Consider the following 21,666-nt stretch of genomic DNA (forward strand, 5'->3'; position numbering starts at 1 on the left):
TAGTGATCTTTCATGTTGTTTCTTTAATCCTTTCAACTTGCACTGTAAGGCCAATTTTAAGTTTTGGAAGATGTTTTTGGACTCTCCTTATTTTACATGGTAACTGCTGTATCAAATATCTTAAAGAATATTGTGTGCTTTTGCTTCTTGGTATCTTTTGCATTCAGTCACATGGTTGGTTGGTTGACCTGGCTTAGTGAACAGTGATTTAAATATTCGGTCATCTGCTGACTTTTGGAATACATTTACGAGTTAGCTGTACCTGCTTTTAGTTTTCCTTACTTAAGTGGTAATTTTAAAATAAAAATAGCATGCTAGAGTAGGAGTTTTGGTCTGGTTTCCACGGAAATAATTTGTGTAATCATTGTTCATAGTGTCTGTTTTCCTTCTTTTTAGTAACTTGTTGCTGCTTTCATTTGAATTGTCTGAGAGGGGGGAAAAATCTGACAGATAATACTTGTAGAAAATTAAATTTGTTTAAAATGGGCACCTGCACTAAGAGGAAAAAAGCCTAGAGGGGCCTGTCCTCATAGGTCAGTTGCAGCATGACCTTATAATGCTTGTTTAAAAAACACCATTGAATTGTTTTCTGTACTCCACACCTTTTCTCTTCTTTGTCCATCCATAAATGAAATTAATATTAAGTATTTTTGAGTGCTCCAAGAGAACAGTTAGAGAGGAAAAATTAAAGAGTTTACAGAAAAGGTGTACTTTTTCTATTTGGTAAAACAGTAAGTCTTGTTATATATATGTACATAATAAATCTACTTGTGAACAAGTGTATCATACACTGCTGTGGAAAACCTGGTTGGCTATCTTGACAAATACTATCATAAATGTGGTACCATGCCTTTATTACACAAGTGGAAGACAGAATGAAAATGTTGACTAGTTTGACCTCTGTTAGTACTTTTCTAAAGTGTTACAGATTTTTACAGTGGTTACACTTTCCCTTTCCTGTTGGATGCTTTTTATTTTCACCAGCATTTTCAATCTTCTGCATCGTTTCCTTTTGATTTCTCTCTGTGTCAACTATGACAGTAATTAGCTTTTACAAAGAAGACTGAGAAAAATTTAGTATTTGACTGTGGTGTGTATGGTGGTTTTTTTGTTTGCATTTTTTAAAGGTTCTTCTAAATTTTGAAATGCTTAATGAAAATGCTGCATTTTATATTTTGGATACCTCAAAAACTTGCATCCTGTTTAAAAATAGTGGGGATGTAACTTGGCTGATGAAATCTTCAAATTAGGAAGCTCAACATTCTGTCGGAGTAAAGTGTTAAATTGAGTTATGCTTAAATTAAATATTTTCACTTCTGAAGAAACAGAAGGTAGTGTTTCAGTGTTGAAGCATAATTTTTTTTGGCAGCAACAACATTGGAAGCTCACTATCAGTGCTTCAAGTAGGCTGCACACTGTTTTGGAAGCATGTGTGCTTTGTGGGGATTAAGTAAAAAGGGGGGTTGACTGTCTTCTGCATGTCTATGTATGTAAACAAACTACTGTTCCTTTTAGCCTTCTATCCTGTGAAAGTGTAATGAGCTTAGTTGGGTATTGAAACTGCTTATTTTATAAGGGAAAACCGAAGAGCAGCATATATGATGCATGGGTTGTCCATCTGAGGGTTGGGAGAACTCGGGGCTTCAAAAGAAGAAAGGAAAAAGAACTTTTTAAGGCCAGTCTTAACTATAGTCTCCCTCATGAGTTTTGCCTAGGTGTTCACCCCAAAATATGTCCTTATATTTAATACTTCGTTGTGCTCCTCACCACCCTAGATTTAATGTTCCATTTTGTTTTCCATTCCTTTTTGATGTTTCGTTTGGTTTTGGTTTTTTTCTTAGACCTTCTGGTAACAAATACAGTTGTACTTTGTTAAACTGCCTGTGCTGTAATATCTGAGGAATATGATAAGCTAAGGATGTAGAACAAACAAATTAGGAATACATGATTTATATTGCAAAGCTTCTCATAAGCTATTATAAGAATAGAATTTTGTGAATAACTGTTTCACAGGGAATTATGAAAGAATTCCTATTTAAACTGATTGGAAATTAAATATTTCCTAAGTAAACAAATCTCTGTAGTCTTGTCATTGGGTATATAAAAATGTTTAAACTGGTTTGGGGTTTTTTTGCTTTCAAAAATAAGCCCTTTAGGGTTAACAGTGCATGGTATAGGTATTGCTTAGTGGGGAAAACTCTGATTTGTGTAACTTTCTTTTTCCCCCAGGATTTTTATTTTCCCAAAACAAAATCTTGTGTATTTAAGTGGATGTCCCAACACAGACTTAGTTTCTTTGTCTTTGCCAAGTGATGAGCTGTACATTTTGTTGGTTAAGTTGACTGTGAAGTTGAGCGTAAAGTGTTCCAAGACAGAGTGGGAAGGGCAGATAATGCTGATGCTCTGCACTTCACTGGAGCCCAGACTTGTACAGGGCTACTACTGCCTCTGGCAGTTTGGATCTTTTTCTTCTCTCTATCTCTTGGAAAGAACCCTAAAAATGCTGTGTGCCATGAAAATAACTTGAGTAGTGAGTAACCAGGAGTACAGCTGGCAGGGTGGTTGGTTATTTCCCCACTGTGTATAAAAATGGCTATGCCCTCCTCCCTCCTGCATTGTGAAAGTTTCCCATATTTGAAAACTGAAGATTTGCATTGGCTAGAGTTTTATTGTTGTTGGGAGCTGGCGTATCATAACAACCTCTGTTGAGCAATATAATGATTAGGTGGGGTAGTTCTGTGTCAGCTGAAGTGGGTCTCAGCAACTGTGTTCAGTTACAGTGCTCTTGGGTAGAATAGTCCAGTGTAATCTGAATGTTTGCTTTGTTAAGGTAATGCCTTTCATAGTAATGTAATATATTCCTTGCAGGGCAGCTCCAAATCTGATTATGTGGTCTTCTTGATCAAAATTTATATGTGAGGACACTTCTTATTAGGCCCCTGTCTTTCCCGTTCTTTCCCACAGTTATATATGAGCTTATTTTAAGGTTTTAAATGTCATATAACTTTTACTGTTGTTTATTATCCAGTAAATACTTTTATTTCAGAACTTTGATCTGTCACAAAAGGTACTCCTTTGCCAGGTGTCTGATTCATAGTGATCCATTAGGAAAGCAAACTTCTATCAAGCATGACAAATCAAATAGTGATGAGCAGGAGGGGGGGGAAAGGCTGCATTAGAGAATTAAGGCAGGTGGAAAATAGGAGAACTAATCTACTTTGAAAACAAAATACTAACCTGCTAGAGAGAATGAGAATATTTTTACCAATGCCTGGTTGGTTTAGCAGGCAAACTACTTTTCGAAGAAGATAGAATACAAATATTTTAGTCTGTACTGGGTGAATCAGTAAACAGAAGTAGCTTACATAGTGTTTTGGTGACTGGGCTTAATGCATCTTTTCTATTTCTCTCTACATTTTGATAGTGTTGGAGTCATATCAGAGTCACTGATAACTAAAAATGAAAGCTTAATTTTTTTTTTTAGCTGTTCTGGTAAACTTACGACTCTTAAACACTTCCTGAGGAATAATCTGTTCTTTATCACTGAAGTCACATGAATAACTGTTCCCTTTTTTGGTCTTTGAGACTACTAAAGCAATATTTTAATATTTGTGTACTTTAAATGTTCATAAGCATGTGTTTATGTATTAACATGTATGAAATATTGAGTATTAATCTTGGTCTTAAAAAGAGTTAGAACAGATGATGCATGTTTGACATCATGCTTGTGTTTTAGTATCAATAGGTTCCTGTTGAATATGACTATCACGTGTTCAACCTGTTTTTTCTTCCCCTAGATTTGAAGAACAGAAGCATGCTTTCCACTGAGATTTATGCTACCATTTATGATACAGAATGTCTCTAAGTGAGAAGCATAGTGTGGTTTTTGCATATGAATCTTCAGTACACAGTACCAATGTACTTCTCAGTCTTGATGATCAGAGAAAGCAAGATATTCTTTGTGATGTTACTATTTTAGTGGAAGATCAGCGATTTCGGGCTCACAAAGCTGTGCTTGCAGCTTGCAGCAGTTACTTCCTTTCAAGAATTGTGGGCCAGGTGGATGCTGATCTTATCATCACTTTACCGGAAGAGGTGAGTGTCACTCCCTTCTGTATTTTACCTGCCAGTGTTTCTAATTTGTTTTGTTCAATATTGTTTTACAGTAGGTTGGTGCTTAATTGAGAAGTTAAGGCAAGAGTTTTAAGAACTGAAGGGAAGGAATTTCAAAGTTGTAAAGCTGCCATTGGTTGTGGTAAAGGCTAGACAGATACAAGTGTATATCACAAACTGAAGATAATTGAATGCTGTCTTGGGGAATGTATAGGGGAGATCTTTTAAATTAAGTATATATTACTTAAAACTATGCATCTGCTTCGAAGCATGTAAGTTTGTCAAAAACCAGGCCTTAAATGGTAAGGAGTTATTGCAGAACTAGTTGTCCTATATGAAAATAGAATACTTTTGGAATAATAAACAAACTAAGGCTTAAAATGGTAATACCTTTAAATCTGTATCAATATTTGGTTTTGTATGGTTGAGTAATACAGCTGTGCTTCTATTCCTTGCTTGCTGCTTACTGTTGATAACAGTTGTATTCTGCTCAGTTCTCCATTCTTTTTACACACATCATTAGCAGCTTGATTTTTCTTTTTATACTACTGTGTTTTATTACTTTCAAGACTGAGAAAATGGATTGCAATTACTTCCTTTTTTTACCCCTAAAATGCATGTTCTTAAATCAGATTGAATTTGAAGGCCTACAGTGGGAATAAGCCAGAACCTGACATCCATAGAAAAGAAAATTTATTACATAACTGGAGTGTTCAAGCCATTTAAAGATTCCAGTTGGTGTTTAGTTAAGTTTTATAAGAGACATGAGGCAAACAAGTGACAGGATTTTTATGTGAAATGCTGTGTTTGTAGCTGAAAAGTGAAGAGCCTCCAAGTGCTCTGATTGTGCCCAATGGTAGCAGTTGTCTGAAGAGTTGGTTGTTAAATAATCAATGGTTTTCTCGGAGTTAAGTTATGGTAATTAGCTTTGGAAGTGAGAAATAGCATGCAAATTGTTGGCAACTCAACTAGAATGTTAAAGTTGGAGGAAAGGTGCCCTTCGATGAATATTTACAGTGACATTAGAAATTACATTATAAGGCTTGTTTATGTACAAGACTGACTTGAGTGGTAGCACAGAAAGCCTGTGCTTCAGCGAAGTAGCTACCTCACTGGCTTTGTGTTGTACTGAGAAAAGCACAAGAATTCTCTGTTACTGTAATCTTCCTGATTTTATCAAAACCAACTAAATGGGATCAAGTGGTCTCTTTAGAGCTTCAGTCGTCCTTGCTATTCTCTAATGATCAATGAATTTGTTACAAAATTACACTGCAGCTTAAATACCACTACATCACTTTTACTCAATCTTCATGTGGTGTCTGTGTGTTCATTTCTTCTTACACTTTTTTTCTAGTGGTTTAATATGTTGATAGACTGAATATGTCTCAGATTAAAAGAAAAGTAATGACGGGAGTTGATGTGGAAGGGAAGTAGGATTCTGGGGGACAGAAAGCCATGATTTGGAGTAAAAGAGGGAAATTAGTGGCATGTAAAGCTTCTGATGTTGAAGAGAGAATTCTGCTTTGGGATGAAAAAAAATAGATACTGGAAGAATAAGTAGTATACATCAAAGTTGGAGAGGGGAAAATTAATGTCTCATGCAAAACAACTGTTCCACTGAACCTGTGAAATAAACCTGAGTTAGCAGGGACTGGAGTTTGTAAAGAAAATGGAGGACTATAATAATCATGATATTTACTACAGTGTAAACTCAAGAGGACCATTAATGTAATATTACTGATGTCAGAACTGAATCTACTGAAGCAACCAGCAAAAAAGTGAATGTCACCTTTTAATCATTTCATCTGATCTCTTGGTAAAAGCATTTTGAGATTTGGCAACTTGAGTTTTTCTTATGGGAACTGCTAAATATTTTGAAACGAGTCAGTTTTTGGAGCTGCATATTTGAGAGGGGCAAACACTGATCACATGGTTTGACATGTGATTATTATTTTTTTAACCTTTTTATTAATCCAGAGTCTTTGAAGTTTAAAATGATTACATCAGCCCAACATCGGAGATAAAAAAATATTTTTGGAATTAAAGAACTTAATATATATTATATTGTAAAGACTAACTACTGACATCTTGGTGTAGGTTCTGTGGTGTTTTCACTCTGAGGCAGACTTTCAGCTCAAATACAAATTAAATAAGTGGCTACTGAAAGAGCTGCTTTTCTAGGTCAGTCAGGCTAAGAGTCTTTCTAGCATTCTATCTTGTTTGAGGTTAGCCAGCTAGAAATGTGTAAGAGGAAGCAAAAGGAGTAACAGAATGCTTTTTTCCCTTCTTGATTCCTCCAGTTTCTAGCTGTGTTTCTAGCTTACGTAGAACATACAGTTTTGAAATACCATTGTATTTGTTTTGTTCAGTTTAATGTTTAAATGTCACTTGTTTGTAAACCCACTTTAATGATTTATTTACTGTACTGAGTTTGAAGACTTCTTGCCAGCTTATGGATAAACTGTCTTTTACACTACCCTTCCACACATGATTCAGAATGAATTGATGTGGTGGTGTAATCAGTATTCTCTCCAGAGTATATTTCAAATGCTATTTTAAGAATTCTTTAGATAGTTTGTAAGAGTTTACGGACAGTTCTGCTGAACTCTCTGCAGATCTTTTCAACTTCCTTTCATATGTTGTATGTGTTCTTTAGCCAACCACTAAAAAACCAAACTAAATAAATGCTAAATTGCATGTATAGTTAATTATCTTGCTGGCTGAAGAATTAAATATAGTTAGTGTATTAATACAGCACTTTATTCAGCATAAAATCCTGTTCATTTCAGTAAAGAAGAGGAGCAGAATGTGGCCTTCAGTTTGAGTTGTAATAGTGGACATACTGTTTTATTCTTCACTTGCACAGAAGGGCTTAAGGGAGTGTCATATAATTTTTAATATGATGATCTGTTTACAGCTGTCTGCCCAATTCCTTAGTAATTTTTTCATGCATAGACAACTTCACAGAATCATCTAGGTTGGAAAAGACCTTGAAGGTCATCTAGTTCAACCATTAACCCAACAGTGACCATTCCCAACTACACCATATCCCAAAGTGCTCTGTCAAACTTGTTCAGTTTGTAACAATACAGATCTCTGGATTCCCTGTTAGGCAACTGTTCTGTGGTAAAAACTGAGCTGATAATGATGGAAACTTTCAATTAAAACTACCTACTCCAAAGAGGCTTTAAACTGAGAATAATTGGTTTTGCTGCACAGTTTTTGGGTAAATTAATCTGTGTGATGAAGGAAGGAGTAGGTAGTAATAAATAATCATGTGTGGTCAAATTCTATTTTTTCAAACTTTTTTATCAGTGATGCATAATACTGAGAAGATAACAGTAGTTCTCTTTAAAGGAACAATTAAATACTGGCAACATTTTAATCTTACTCTGTAGAGTAATTCATATACAACTTGGGTTCGAAAGATATCTTCGTAAAGTTGGAATCCAGTTACTGGTTTTCAGTCTACAGCAGTATTTTTCATTTGTTAATGCTGTAATGTCAGAACACTTTATTAAGAGATTGATCACAGCAAAGAAGATAATGGCGATAAAATACACAGCATAAAGTTGTATCAGAAGATTTGCTTTAGAATGAGCATGGCCATGTTTTCTCTGTGGAACAAAGATACTGCTTTTGTCTTGTACTCTGTCCTGCTGGCATGGTTTGCTATATTTGGGTTCTGTGTGTTTCTTTGTTTAAACTCATATTTGCCATACTAATGTTTTTTTCTTCTTTTTTTTTTGAATAGGTAACACTTAAAGGATTTAGTCCTTTGCTTCAGTTTGCCTACACAGCTAAACTTACTTTAAATAAAGACAATGTGTCTGAAGTTTGCAAATGTGCTGAATTTTTGGGTGTACACAACATTGAAGAGTCTTGCTTTCAGTTTCTCAAGTTCAAATTTTTGGACTTCAAATTGGATCAGCAGGAATGTCCGAGGAAGAAGTGTTGTACGCAACGTTGTCAGAAAACAAACCCTAAAATCGGCAATGTGGATGATGGAGACCTAGAAATAGATGATGAAGCAGAAGAGATTTTAGAAAAGGAATATATTCAAACTCCTGACACAAAGCTCTGTAAAGATGAAGAAAATGCTAAATCATTGCCTGCTCTCCAAGATAATGCCAATCAAACGTGTGATCCTGTACATTTAGAAAAGGGTAGTGTTTCCAGCTTATCTTCTCAATGCCCAAAGTATAGGAAATTCCAGAAAGCTTTTGGAAATGACAGAGTTCATACTTCAGAGTCCAGTTCCAGTATTAAAGACGTTCAGGTGCCACCAATTGCAACTTTTCTTGAGAAGGAAATATCTGATAATGATGGCATACAAAAAGCTCAGGAGTGTGTACCTATGCAGCTGGTCTCAAAATGTGAAGAGACTCAGGTAAAAATGGAGGAAGAGGAGGAAGGCATTGTGAAAAAGGAAGAATCAAAGAGAGATTCTGTGACTCAGAATGTGTCGTGTCCTGTGGAGAAAATGGATCTTGCTGCTTTCCCCCAAAACTCTGCTGCGCCTCATGGACTCAATTCTGTGTGTTTTTTACAGACTTGTGAGCAATATGCTAACTTGAATTTCAGTAGTATGCAAAACAGCACAGTCTTGGCTGAAAAAACTGTATCAGGTACTGGAGTTGGGAATGACAAAATTGAAAGTCTAGATGACACACCTTCAAAGGTTGATTTGTGCACTAGGGAAGCCAGTAACATTACATCAGCTGGTGATCGAAGCAGTGTGGAGAGAGAGGTAGCAGAACATCTTGCAAAAGGGTTCTGGAGTGATATTTACAGCACAGAACCCTGTCAAATACATTTACCACCTGTGGTTCCAAAAGAGAGCTTGGAGCCAGTATATTCAGGGAAGAAATCAGAGTGTCCGTGGCTGGGTATCAGGATCAGTGAAAGCCCTGAACCTTGCTCTCAACGAACTTTTACAACATTGAATTCTGTCAACTGCCCCTTTATAAGCAACCTTAGTACTGAAGGATGCTCCAACAGCTCTGAAATAAGCAGTGGAGATTATGTTCAGGGACAGCCACAAGAACAGTGTCCCTATAATTATGTGATAAGTTTGGGAGAGGATTCGGAAACTGACACTGAGGGAGACAGTGAATCCTGTTCAGCAAGAGAGCAAGAATGTGAGGTAAGAACATCCTGCTGTATCTTTTTCTTCCCTGTCTCTTCAGGCCCTATTCAAAATTCTAATTCTGAGTCCCTTGGGTTTTTGTTTTGTTTTGTTTTGTTTTTTTTGTAGTTGGTTGTTTTAAAAATCTGGGAAATTAAACTTTAAATAACTGTTCAAAAGTTTATGTGGAAGATCACTGTTAATTCAGGGAGACAGTATTTTTTGGTAGGATATTGAAGTGGTAGTTGCTTAATTATTAGATCTTTTCAGATAATTTTCTGGAACAACTTTAACAGACAAGGTGAGTCTTAAACCAAGAAATGGGTGTTTCTTTTTTAGAATATTTTTTTTCTACTTCAGTTAAACTTAAGAAAACTGAACTTCTTGGAACCTTTGTTTTATAGAAACTTAACAGTTTTCTTGGTTTTATTCTGAGCTGTGGGGAGAAGATGGAAGTGAAATGATACTTCAGATTTACTGTGAAATGAAAATCAAGTTTTCAAATGGGCTTCAGTAGCTGTGTGTATTTAATATGGCTTTAATAATATTATGTTCTCTAAAACTGAGGTTGTATTTGTTCCTTCAACTGCAGAAATTAATGTGGCACTTCTTTATGTCAGAGCTTTAGTAGTGTTTTAGGCAAATGCCATACATAAGTAGTCTAATCCTAAAAGATTTTACTATATACCAAGAATGATTTTTGTCACAGTTCTTAGATCGTAGAATTGTACTGTGACTCTGTGTATGTTGGATCATTTAATGTCATGAAAATTCAGTTGTTAAAGCACTAGGGTTTTTTTCTTTACAAGATGCAGAGCATTACTGAGACTTAAAATAAGTAGAAGCTACCATCAAGATAGAAACTTAGCAGGCCAAACAAAAGGTCAGAATTGGTTAAATACATTCCTCATCTTTACATTACCAAGAAGTAGATGGCATAATTTCTGAGGGAAATTCTCTGTCGATGTTTTTGCCTTTTGTCACCAGTGGTAGACAAACACAGAAATGGGTTTTCTTCTTTTTAAACTAAATTCAGATCTTTCACCACAGCAAGATAACACATTCTGCTACTTAATATACTCAACTGTAAGAATTAGTTGGATACTTCATAAAATGTGTAAACTGTTTTGTAAAGGTAAAGATCTTTTTTTAGAGTTAATCAGGACTTCATGATCTATGTATAATGTGTTTCAGAAGCTCCTGCTTCTGTAGCTCAGGTGTACAGACGGTAGCAAGAGCCTGGTTTTCTCTCTTCTCTAGTATTAAGAATTACAAGATAAATATTGTAACTTCTATATTTTAAGTAAATGTCTGTCTCAGATAAACTTTTCTTGCAAAAAACTCTAGGTACAAAAATGTATGCAGGATGCAGTCTTAATAGCAGCCTAGGGGAAACTTTAGACTGAATAGTGATTCTTGACCTGTTTTGTGCACCACTGTGCACCACCTAACCATAACTTATTTTCCTAGAGTGTATCACCTGATTATTTGCTGCACACATGGACAGATTTCATCCTACTCTGAATATGCTTTTGAGGATCTAGTGTAAATGTGCAAAGTATTCAGCCCATGCTTGAACTCTAGTTGAAACCCCTAGTTTTTATCCACCTCAGCTGATGGCTACATTAGCTAGCTCTTGTCTCTGAGATTTAGAAAGATAGTCTGTATGGTAAGGAATCCTTAAAATGAAAGCTTGAGTTTGTCTGTTGATGTTTTTGTCTATCAGTTCCACCTTTGATTTACAACTTTATCTTACCTTCTAGGTAAAACTGCCATTTAATGCACAAAGGATTATCTCACTTTCCAGAAATGACTTCCAGTCATTTCTGAAAATGCATAAATTAACTCCTGAACAATTGGACTGTATTCATGATATCCGAAGAAGAAGTAAAAATAGAATTGCAGCACAGCGATGTCGTAAGAGAAAGCTTGACTGCATACAAAATCTTGAATCTGAAATTGAAAAACTGGTATGTATAAATAAATCATTACTGTTGACTTGAGTCTGTAAACATCTTGGCTGGACATCTGGCTGTAGTTTCAGTGAGGTGGCTTACTATTTTTTCCACTCAAGCTTAGAAAACTTGTATCAGTATTAGCCTTCTTGATAGCAGTTCTAGATTTTCCATGCTTTACTTTTTTTCTTCTGTGGACTTCTTTCTATTCAAGTAAAAGTGCATCATAGCATAATTTTTGGTGAATGGTGTTTCTGAAGCCCATCAACATTGAGTTTAATTGTACAGAATGATTCCCAAACAGCCATCCCACTCCTTCTTTTCTGTCTCTTTCCCCTTTCTTGCTTTGAGCTTTTGTTCTTCAGCTCGTGGTATTGCTCATGATCAAGCTTACAGTTATGCAATTGTTAGTTGTGTAAGTATTGGTCTTGTAACATATCAACATGTGTTGGTGAACTGTTTCCTGAGTCTTGAATCTTAAAAATGAGACCCTTGCAGAAAGGCGGAAGATACAGCAGAATTCAGGAAGCTGCTTGCTTTTTTAGCAGTTGTATCAGGATTGTAGCTGAGGAATTACCGCATCTAGATTTCTCTGCAACCACTTGTTAATATAATTTCTCCTTCTTAAAAGGAAATAAAAAGATAAATACTTAAGAGAAATGTGCATAATCTAAAGTTCTCCCGGCAAGAAAATAACTGAGTGTTTTTTTTTCTGATCTTTGTTTCTGATCATACCATGTGCACTACACAGTTCGGTTGTTTAGGGTTACTGTGCTCTTAATTGTTTATGATGCAGTTTAGACTTTGTGAATCTGGTATCTGCATCAGCTAGGAACATAGGCAGTCATGTTGCACCTTTCTCCTTACGACTTCAGAGTGAAAAAAAAATTAAATAAGAGCAAAGTGCCATGGGCTAGAAACTTACTTTCCTGAAGTGATCCATCATCTTTCACTACATGTGCTTCCAATTCAGCAGCAAAGGAGATACTTTGAAGGAAAGCCTGCAGTGCCATACAGTCCTGATGTGTTGATAGAGCAAGTCATTCAGTGTGCTGAATGAAGATGATGCTCTGGGAGGGGAGGGAAACCAGGTGATCATATTAATACCGGTTATATTATTCTGACTAAAGAGAGAAGTTGCATTTCTGATATTTCAGAACTTTCTGCATGGTTTTGTTGTCATATTGTCATTTCTATTGTCATGTAACTTTGTCAACATTGTGCAACACTTGGGGGGGGTGGGGGTGGAATTAGATTCATCTGCAAGATCAAACTTGTAGTTGACTAAGTGACTGATAATCGTAGTATAATATCCTTTCTTCTGTGGACCTGTGCTAGAACAGACTAAATGTCTGCAATTTGACAGATATCACTGTGCAAGGTATGGACAATGACTTGAGAACTGCGAGGTGAGGTATGAGTTATGAGTCACGCTCTAGGCACAAACATGTTCCAATCACTTTTTTTTTTCCAGCTGCACAGCTAAATTTCTTCAGAACTTCCTGAAAAGACCTTGTTTGGAGCTGTTGAACATAACTGATGTTATGCACCATCAGACTTGTATAAGTTGTGCACAAATGGAGAAACTTTTAAGATCTGTTTAGGCATAATTTTCAGAAGAGGAGCGATATCTCTGAAAGGCATTGTATGGTATATCCAGGTTGCTTCATGCATGGTGCCTCCTGGCTCGTTCCTGCTTCTCTGGGTCACTTGTGTCTCAGACCTGTTAGTCTTTGATCTTCTCATGGTATCCTTTGTAATGTGGCTTTGAGAGGATAAATATGGTCTACCTATAGTTTGAAAACTCTTGACAAGTAGATAATACCCCATACTATAGCCTCTTAGGAAATATTTGGTTAAATTCCTTATCCTGGCTTTCAGTATGTGCAGTATGTAGTCTTATATTAATTTCTATTAGTTGCTGCTTACCAGGTTTTTGTTCTCTCAGATTGAAGGATAGTATTTGTGGTGTGTTTCTCGGGAAAGTCCTGTATCTGGAACAGACTAACTCCCAGCATGAGTAGACACTGGAGACTGACTGGCTGGAGAGTAGCTTTGCTGTAAAGGACCTTGGGGCTCTGGGCAGACAGCAAGCTGAGCACGGATCAGCAGCATGTCGAGGCTGAAAAATGGCTATCAGTGTCCTGGGCTGTATTAACAGGAGCACAGGTGGTGGCTCAAGGGCAGTGATTGTACTCCTGTGCTTAGCACATGTAAGACTGTATCTTTTGCCCAGTTTTGACCCCTCCCAGTGCCAGAAGTACACTGACAAACTGGAGCAAGGTTAGAAGAAGCCACCAGGATGGTCAGACCTGGAGCACTTACTTCTGTGATGAGAGGCAGATGAAACAGGGCTTCTGCTAGGAGAAGAGATGGTTGTAGAGCGGCCTTACCTGCCCATAGTTGTGGGGAAGTCCTCAAGATCATGTAGCCATTGGGAGTGGAAGATCTTTGGCTTCCCAGGGGATAGTATTTCACAGCAGGAGAACAAAAGACATTGTCATAAATTTAAATGGAAGATTTCAACGAGATATAAGGAAACACTTTTTTCCAGTGGGGACAGGCACGCAATGGAGCAGGTTACCCAGAGAGGTTGTACATGCTTGATCCTTGGAGGTTTTCATGGCATGACTGAGCAAAGCCCTGAGCAGCCTGATCTTACCCAGAGCTGGCTTTGTTTTGAGCAGGAGATTGGACTACAGACCTTCTGAGGTACATTTCCACCCAAGTGATTCTGTAAAATTGAAAGTCTTACATTAAGCTCTGCTTACATTGAAGAAAAATGTTCTCAGTACTGAAATCTAATTGTTATTCAGGAGAATTAAGTTTGGGCATTTTTCTTGATCTTCTGTACTGATAATGTAATTTTTGACCCCCGTATAATCTTTGGGTATTAATCCTTCAGGTTAACCTCTGTGATGGTCTTATTCACTAATGTTCCATATTTGAGAATATATGTGGGCTACTCAAGGAGATGTTGGCTTGTTAGAGACAGCTTTTTCAGAGCACCTGTGTATATTCACATTCCTTGTACTTTCTCAGCTCAAAGCTTTAAAATGAGGGTACTTGCAAGGGGAAGCAGAGTAAAGGATAACTGACCTCAATTCACGACTTCCCTGAAGATTCTGTAGCTCAGGAGAAGGATGTGTCAGTGAATGACATACTGTAAACTGATCCAAGAAATGTAATTGAGATCTTGTTATATATACAATAGCAGGAGAGGAGATGGGTGGACTAAATAGATTCTTCACCAGAAGAATTAAGAGCTCTCAATTTGGTTATTATGACCTCAAAAGTAACTGGCATTACTCTGCAGTATTAGTATAATGCTGCTAAAATAAAACAATAATACTTAAATGTATTAATCTGTCAACAACTTCAGATAAGGGCAGGGAACTTACACTGGAATGGCTAATTCTGAGTGTTGATGTCTGCATTAAATAGCAGCCCAGATAATTTCATCAGTCCATAATACACGGCTGAGTGCCTCTACCCAAAATGTGCATAAAGTGGTTTCAGATTAGGAGATCTGGCAATGGCTGCTCCCAGTATGCTGACAAGTATAAGTTTATTAACAAAACACTCTTTCTAATAATTTCAGACAAAAAGGATTGGTAACAACTGCTTCTCTTGCAAAACACGACAAAGTCAGTTCTTTCAAAAAGAAGTTGTAGAGGTTGCAGTTAGGAGTTTCTGCTGCAAAAGGGAATATGAGAAATATGAAAATAATTAAACTTCATAGGAGAGAATTGGTGTAGGAATAGTGATAATGCACAGTCCTTATGATGAAAAATTATTTCTTAAAAACTATTTAAAGCTTTCTATGTCTTCAGAGGTCTGCCTTTTAGAGTTCAAAATGTGTGGCATTTTGGGTTTTATGGTTTTTTTTTCCTTTTTTCAACTGCTTCACTATGGTCTTGCTCATTTCCTGTCCTTTGCCATTTCCTCATTTTTCTTTTTTCAGGATGTTGCTTGTTTCCATCATTAGACCATCCCTTCAGTTACCCATGTCGTTTTATCTTCAGCCATTTGTATCAGAAGTCTCACAAAAATTCATGACGTTGAAATAAAACAATAAACAAACGAAGGAGCAAGCTAATTTTTAATGAATGGCACTTTTTTCTGTTTGATATTCATTACTGAATTGCCATCCCTTTTGCTGCCTTGTGTTTGGAAAATCCTTTTGCATTATGCAGCTAGATTGTAAGCTCTTCAGATCAAGGACAGTCTTATTTCATGTCTGAATGGTATCTGCCACTTACGCATGTTTTGCTGTGTAAATGAAACTCAAGCATTCAGCTGGTATTCCTCTCTTCTAATAGTAGGCAGCTCTGTTCTTGTCTTTTCAATTCACTATCTGTCACTCTGCTTTAAATTCTTTAACTTCCAATGTGATGCCTTGAAACAAACTGGAATGTGCATTTCCAGATAAAATACTTTGTTTACAATTTTAGCATGTTTTATTTCTTTATTTTTCCTATATTTTTACTTTTTGAAACTCTTCTTAACTCCATTATTTTGTTCTACAGTACACTTGGCATTTCAGAATTGAATTTGTGTTCATCTAGCAAAGTAGTATTAATAGTGAAAATGTAATGTCTGGTTTTCAGCATTTAACTTTTAAAATACAAGTCTCTGAAGACTGCTCTACTTAATGTTTTGTTGACCCAATGGTAATGATTTAAATGTTACCCTGTAGAATTAGTGTTTCAGGAATGTTTATAGTAAGTGAAGCTAAGTTTCACTTATTCAATAACTACAAATTACTGTTTTGCCAGCATGAGCTTTGGAAAAGTTGTATGCCTGAAAAAATGGCTTCAAATAACCAAGTTGATGACACTTAAGAGAGGTTAGGATTGTCCTTTTGATTGTGTCAGTGTTTGCCTTCTTATTGCCAAAATACTTCTGTTTCAGCAGATCAGATTATTTACAGTCTTGTTCTAGCTTTGTTAGGAACATAAACTATAGGGTTTATGTTAAAATGCAAACTAAAAGGCTATTTTTCTTCTTGCAGCAAAATGAGAAGGAGAACTTGCTGAAGGAAAGAAGCCACATTTTGTCAACTCTGGGTGAGACAAAGCAGAATCTGACTGGACTTTGCCAGCAGGTGTGTAAGGAAGCAGCCTTGAGTCACGAGCAAATACAAATACTTGCAAAATATTCTTCCTCAGATTGTCCACTTTCATTTTTGTTCCCAGAGAGAGAACGAACAGCTCCATCTGATAGTGAGCTTATGATGCCAGCATGTATAGAATTAGCAGATGGTCTTTCAGGTGTTACATCTACAAATGAGCAGAGTTCTTGTTATCAGTGTGTGAAAAGTGTGTGTGATACAACATATGATCAAGTACAAGAACTGCATCCAGTTTCTGTAAGAACATTAGAGAAAACTTCTCTTGTGGAACAGTGTGGACAGAGCGGTGGTATCACAGACTTCTGTCAGCAAATGACTGACAAATGCACTACAGATGAGTGAATCTATTCTTATTGCCAGCCTCTCAACATTGCAACTAAAAGTAAGATTGAGCATTATTGCAAAGTAACTTCTTAAGTGAAAGAAAAGATGATACTATCTTTTGAAACTACATTGACAATTACATGGTCACTATATTACTTGGCAAACTTTGGTTTTGCTCTGTGTACTTTTAGAGTGTAATTTGTATCTGTCAGCCTCAAACTTACTCTGTGTGGTGATGCCAAGGAGAGTTCAAGAAAGATTTTGGAAAGTATAAACTGTGCACAGATGTTTATTTGTGAGGAAGCTTTCATTCAGGTATAGAGCAGCCTTCACTCTGATTTATGCCATAGTATCTAATGCCACTCTGCATCTCAAGAAAAGCCTCCTAACAGGTGTTTCTGCACAATGACTTCTATACCTGGAATTCTTACCTCTTTATGATTTCTTTTTTCCTGGTAGACAAACCTTGAGAAACATGTATAGCTCTGTAAATGTTTATTTTGTAGATGGGTTAGGATAACGACAGTATGAGGAGATTCTGGCAAGTGTGCTCTAGAACAGCTCACTGCTTCCTGTTGTTTCTATCTCTGTACCAGAGCCAGCTTTTACTGACTATATGCTTTTGTCTTAGCTCTCCAGTACATAGTTAAGGCAACTGGAACAGCAGAGGTGCTGCAGCATGCTGCTGTCTTCTCTGAATTTTGTGGGAGGAATAACAACATCCTGGGAAAGGCAGAATTTTGAAATGGATGCAATTCTTTGATTAGTGTGCATTGGATCCTCTGGCATCTGAATCCCATATGCTTGTTAGAATTCATTGCTGTGTTGTGACTTACTGTCCTAGCACCGTCAAGCTCACTGCTGTTTGCGATAAGTTGGAATCAAAGTATTGTGAAAGTTATGGACGTTTTTTTTTTTAAGGTATTCAGGCACCGAGTTCTTTGGCTTCAGTGCCTAATTGCCTAAAGTCATCTACAAATGTATTTGTGATCAAATATGTTGATCACTGGGACCAGTAAAGATCTATTGCAGAATTCTACTCTTCAGGATACTTTCATGGCTAAAGTAGTACATTTTCTATAGCTTCTGTTATAAGTACGAACATATAGAAAGTATAATAAGGAAATGAGCTGAGGGATTTACTTTACTTGCTGCGTGAAGGAGAAATTCAGCCACTAAAAATAATCCCAGTTTTTTTAGATTTTTACATGACAGTAGATGCATACTGTATACCAATGATGCTTTTTTATTTAGATATTATTTTCACACCAGAACTAAGTATTGAACCTCACCACAGAAAACTTTGGTTTTGCTGGTTTACAAAACATGAAGAATCTTGTACAAGCCAGTGGAATTCTTCATTTCCTACCTCAGAATGTATATTAGCTTTTTGTGTCTTTTGTGTGCATGTACAGTAGGCAGCAACTAAGCAAAGGACTGTTGTAAATACTGCTTTGCAGTTTTATCTTGCATTGAGACAAAACTTGTTCTTGGCAAAGCTGGTGTTTCTTCTTTCCTTCTCCCCCTTTATAGGTAATATAGCATTAATAAATATATTAAGACTCTTAAGCCACTTATTTAAAAGAAAAATTAAAAATTGGACAGACTTCAACAGTACTTCTTATAACCAGCACATAATACAAGTGACTACACTACCTCACCTATGAAAGTGGATTTAAATCTCTAGTGATATCCTTGGATTTTCATCATATATCATTACTTTTTTAAGGGGAAAATTTATTATATAGGAGCATAGCTTGTGTAAATCACAGTGCTTGCAGTAATTGAAATTCAGAAATAAATACTATATGGCAGGCATCATGAAAGTTCTACTGCTTTGGATATATTTTCAGATAATTGAATTGAAATCCTTTAAAATTACTATCATTTATATATGTTGGTCCTGTATAATATGTATTACTCATGAAGCTCTCTGGGTTTTTATTCCAACATCTGTATATGCCTGGTTAATTTAATCCACCCTCCTGCCCACACTGCTACCCTGAGCAGTGTTTTGCTCCTAAGTCTCCATTTTATTTAAAAAACAAAGCAACAAGAAAGTATAAAAAAACCAGAAAACCCCAAACCTCTCTACTGTCCATACATAATATAATTTTTAAAGCTGGTGATATTCTGAAATGACGTGGATAGTGATGTTAAAGCATTGTCCTAATAGTACACATACTCTGAAATAGAGTTCCTTGGGTTAAACGTTATAAAGGGATGGAGCATATATGTAGAGAATGACTGGCTGGGAACTTAAATAGAGCCAATGGCCAAAACCCCTGACACATGGCTATGGATGTTGGAAAACAAGGTCAGTGATAAACAAGTTGAGAGGACAGAATATCCACCAAAGAGTTGTGCTCCCCTGCTGCAGTCTGGTGATCAGCCAGGATCTGTCTGAATTCCACCCAGCAAACAGTGCAGAAATCATTGTTGTCATTGACATATGGTAAAATTCATGTTGTGTTTTTAAACCTATGGTGAACTCGATGAAGTCTGAGGGTAGGCTTTTGCCTAACCAGCTGCGTCTAAATAATTTTAAAAATACTTATTTAATACAGTAGACCTACAAGTTGCATGTTGACTTCTATAGCCTATATCAACTTGGAAAAGTTAAGAATGAATGACAATTTTATGATACAGAATTCTCAGGTAAATGTTTTGGAGTTTGGGTGTTTTTTTCAGTAAATAAATACTCAATTTTGAAACTGTAAAATACTTTGTTAAAGCATGTTTTAAAATACTTTGGACAGACTATCTGAAAGCCATAAGAGTATGATGGCATACAGATTGTAAAATAAACAGATAATTACAACAGTTGATTTTGTATCTTTCATAATTCAATATTTTCTATGACTACAATAAAAACCACTATCCTTTCTACAAAGGCTTTTCTTTTTTGTACAAATCTTTTGCAGTGAAAATCTTTACTGGTGCATTATTCACTTATGTAGCACTACTAAAACATTTCTGAAAACAATAGCAAAGTCTTCTATATAGTTTATAAGTTCCTGAATAATACACACAGTAGCAAATATTAATGAGTTGGAATAAATTTCCTGTAAGTTTGACTTTTTTGTGTCCTGTTCTGTTTGAGTGGATTTTATTTTGGGGGGAACTTTGTTATTTATTGTTTGTTTTTTTGTTTTTGGTTTTTTTTAATATTTTAAGGGAGAGAAATAGTAAATGGCTGATTAATGAGATATTGTAGGTTTGGATCTAGAAAACACTTGCAGTTGATGATGATATGCATAGTATAGATCAGTCCATTAGACTGAGGTTTATCATAGGGGAAGTTGTAATAATATGTACGTTTATTAAGCTTCTCAAGAAGTTTCTTTGAATTGTAGATCTGTTGGGGCCTGTTAATCAGAAGGATTGCAGAAAACTTACTCTTTGAGAAACTGCATTTATCCTAATCTTCTGTACCTCCTGAATAGTAAATTGTAATACTGAATTGTATTTCTCTCTCGCACTGAATCTAGCCTTTCAGCATTGCATTTCATCTTGCTCAGATAACTTTTCATTAGAAGTCTACCTTCGTTTAAGGTTTTCGTAACCTGTGCATTTGATGCTTTCAAGTCTGAAATCACTCATCATGCCAGAACATCCTTCATAAAAGTTAAAGCAGTCTTTTTTGGGGAAAATACTGGAAAGCAAGGTGATTGATTATAAGTTTCTTGCTGCTTAAAACTGATAAGGCAGTAAAAGCCTCTCTTCTCCAGGACAATTTTGTCCTTGGCATTCGTAGTCACTTGGATTTAGTTAGTGTGTTGTACATTTCTTAAGAAGCAAGATGTTAGCTTGCACAAGAGTGTTAGTGTGATTCCTCTTTGAGGAAACTTAAAATCTTGATGCAGGAGTCTGTGATATGTTTAAAACTCCTCTTAATATTCAGCAAGAAACAACAGCAATGAAAGCTGAAAGGTACATATGCCAGAGATCAGTCCTGTACAACTAGTTCTGCCTCTGGGTCTTTTTTTAGGAAGTAAAAAATGAGGAACTGCTGTGAACTCGTATTCTTTATGTGAGCGCTGGGTTTTTATCTGAATGCGAGCAACTTAAGTGAAATAGCAAAATTTCTCAAAAAGCTGAAAAGAAGGTAAAGGCACCTACTTTAACTGCAGCAGTTTTTTGAAGAAATTTCTTCAATACTCCTAGAGGTTTGAGCGTAAACAAAATAGTTGATCTTTACAGAGCAAAGTGAATGTTGTCCCTTTTTGGCACTGAAATAAAAGCTGGACAAGCTGGGTCCTTATGCCTGTTGGATATTGATTTCTTGTGTTTGTTCTTCAAAAGAATGAGCCTCAGAAGCACACAGCTGCAATTCACTAGCATGTATAAAGGAGAATTTTAATATTGGTACATTAAGACTTAAACCAGTTGAATTTTTGTGGACAGAACTAAAGAAGGGAAAATGAGCTGTTTTAGCAGAGGTTTGAATATTACTCATGAATATGAGTATTGTAAAAACCTATTTAAGCATGTGTTATGCTCTCCAGGCCTCTTAAATTTGTATCCATCACGCTTAAGCTTTTTTATTACTATTTTTAATATTTTCATATGAATTGCAAATATCAGTCTGACAGATTGCAGACACTAGCAATCGCTTTTTTTCCCCACCTCTAGATAACTGGGATGGGGCAGGGAAAGCAGTATTCACTTCAGAGATTGAAGCTCTAGAAATGCACAAGATGTTTAAACGTTTCATTTGGGAACAAGGTGGTGTATGAAGGCCCAGGTAGTGGCAAAACATTTCCCAGCAACAAATGCCGTGTTGTAGGTTTAAAAAAGAATCAGAAGTGCTTATTTTCCTGTTGAGCCAGGAAAGATTATGGATAGAACTTGTCAGGAGCACATGCTAGAACCCAGGTTGTTTTAAGTTTAGAGATGAGAAAGTATTTTTTACTTTTCTATCCTTCTCCACTGTATTGAATAAAAGTGGAAGAAACAATAATTATAATAATGCTCATTCAGAATAAATACATTGTAGCTTTCTAAGGATG

At 36.2% G+C, this 21,666-nt stretch overlaps 1 protein-coding gene across 1 annotated transcript in view; it reads left to right on the top strand.

Moving 5' to 3' along the window:
- Window positions 1-19,731, top strand: part of BACH1 (BTB domain and CNC homolog 1) — a 28,607-nt gene extending 8,876 nt beyond the window's left edge. Inside the window, exons 2-5 of the mRNA XM_074902527.1 lie at window positions 3,798-4,095; window positions 7,868-9,259; window positions 11,005-11,211; window positions 16,211-19,731. Of these exons, the coding sequence (XP_074758628.1) occupies window positions 3,856-4,095; window positions 7,868-9,259; window positions 11,005-11,211; window positions 16,211-16,672 (2,301 nt within the window). The 5' untranslated portion in view covers window positions 3,798-3,855 and the 3' untranslated portion in view covers window positions 16,673-19,731. The remainder of the gene's footprint in view (window positions 1-3,797; window positions 4,096-7,867; window positions 9,260-11,004; window positions 11,212-16,210) is intronic.
- The last annotated feature ends 1,935 nt before the right edge of the window (window positions 19,732-21,666 follow it).

This window comes from Athene noctua, chromosome 1, assembly GCF_965140245.1.
Source record: "Athene noctua chromosome 1, bAthNoc1.hap1.1, whole genome shotgun sequence".
Taxonomy (NCBI): Eukaryota; Metazoa; Chordata; class Aves; order Strigiformes; family Strigidae; genus Athene; species Athene noctua.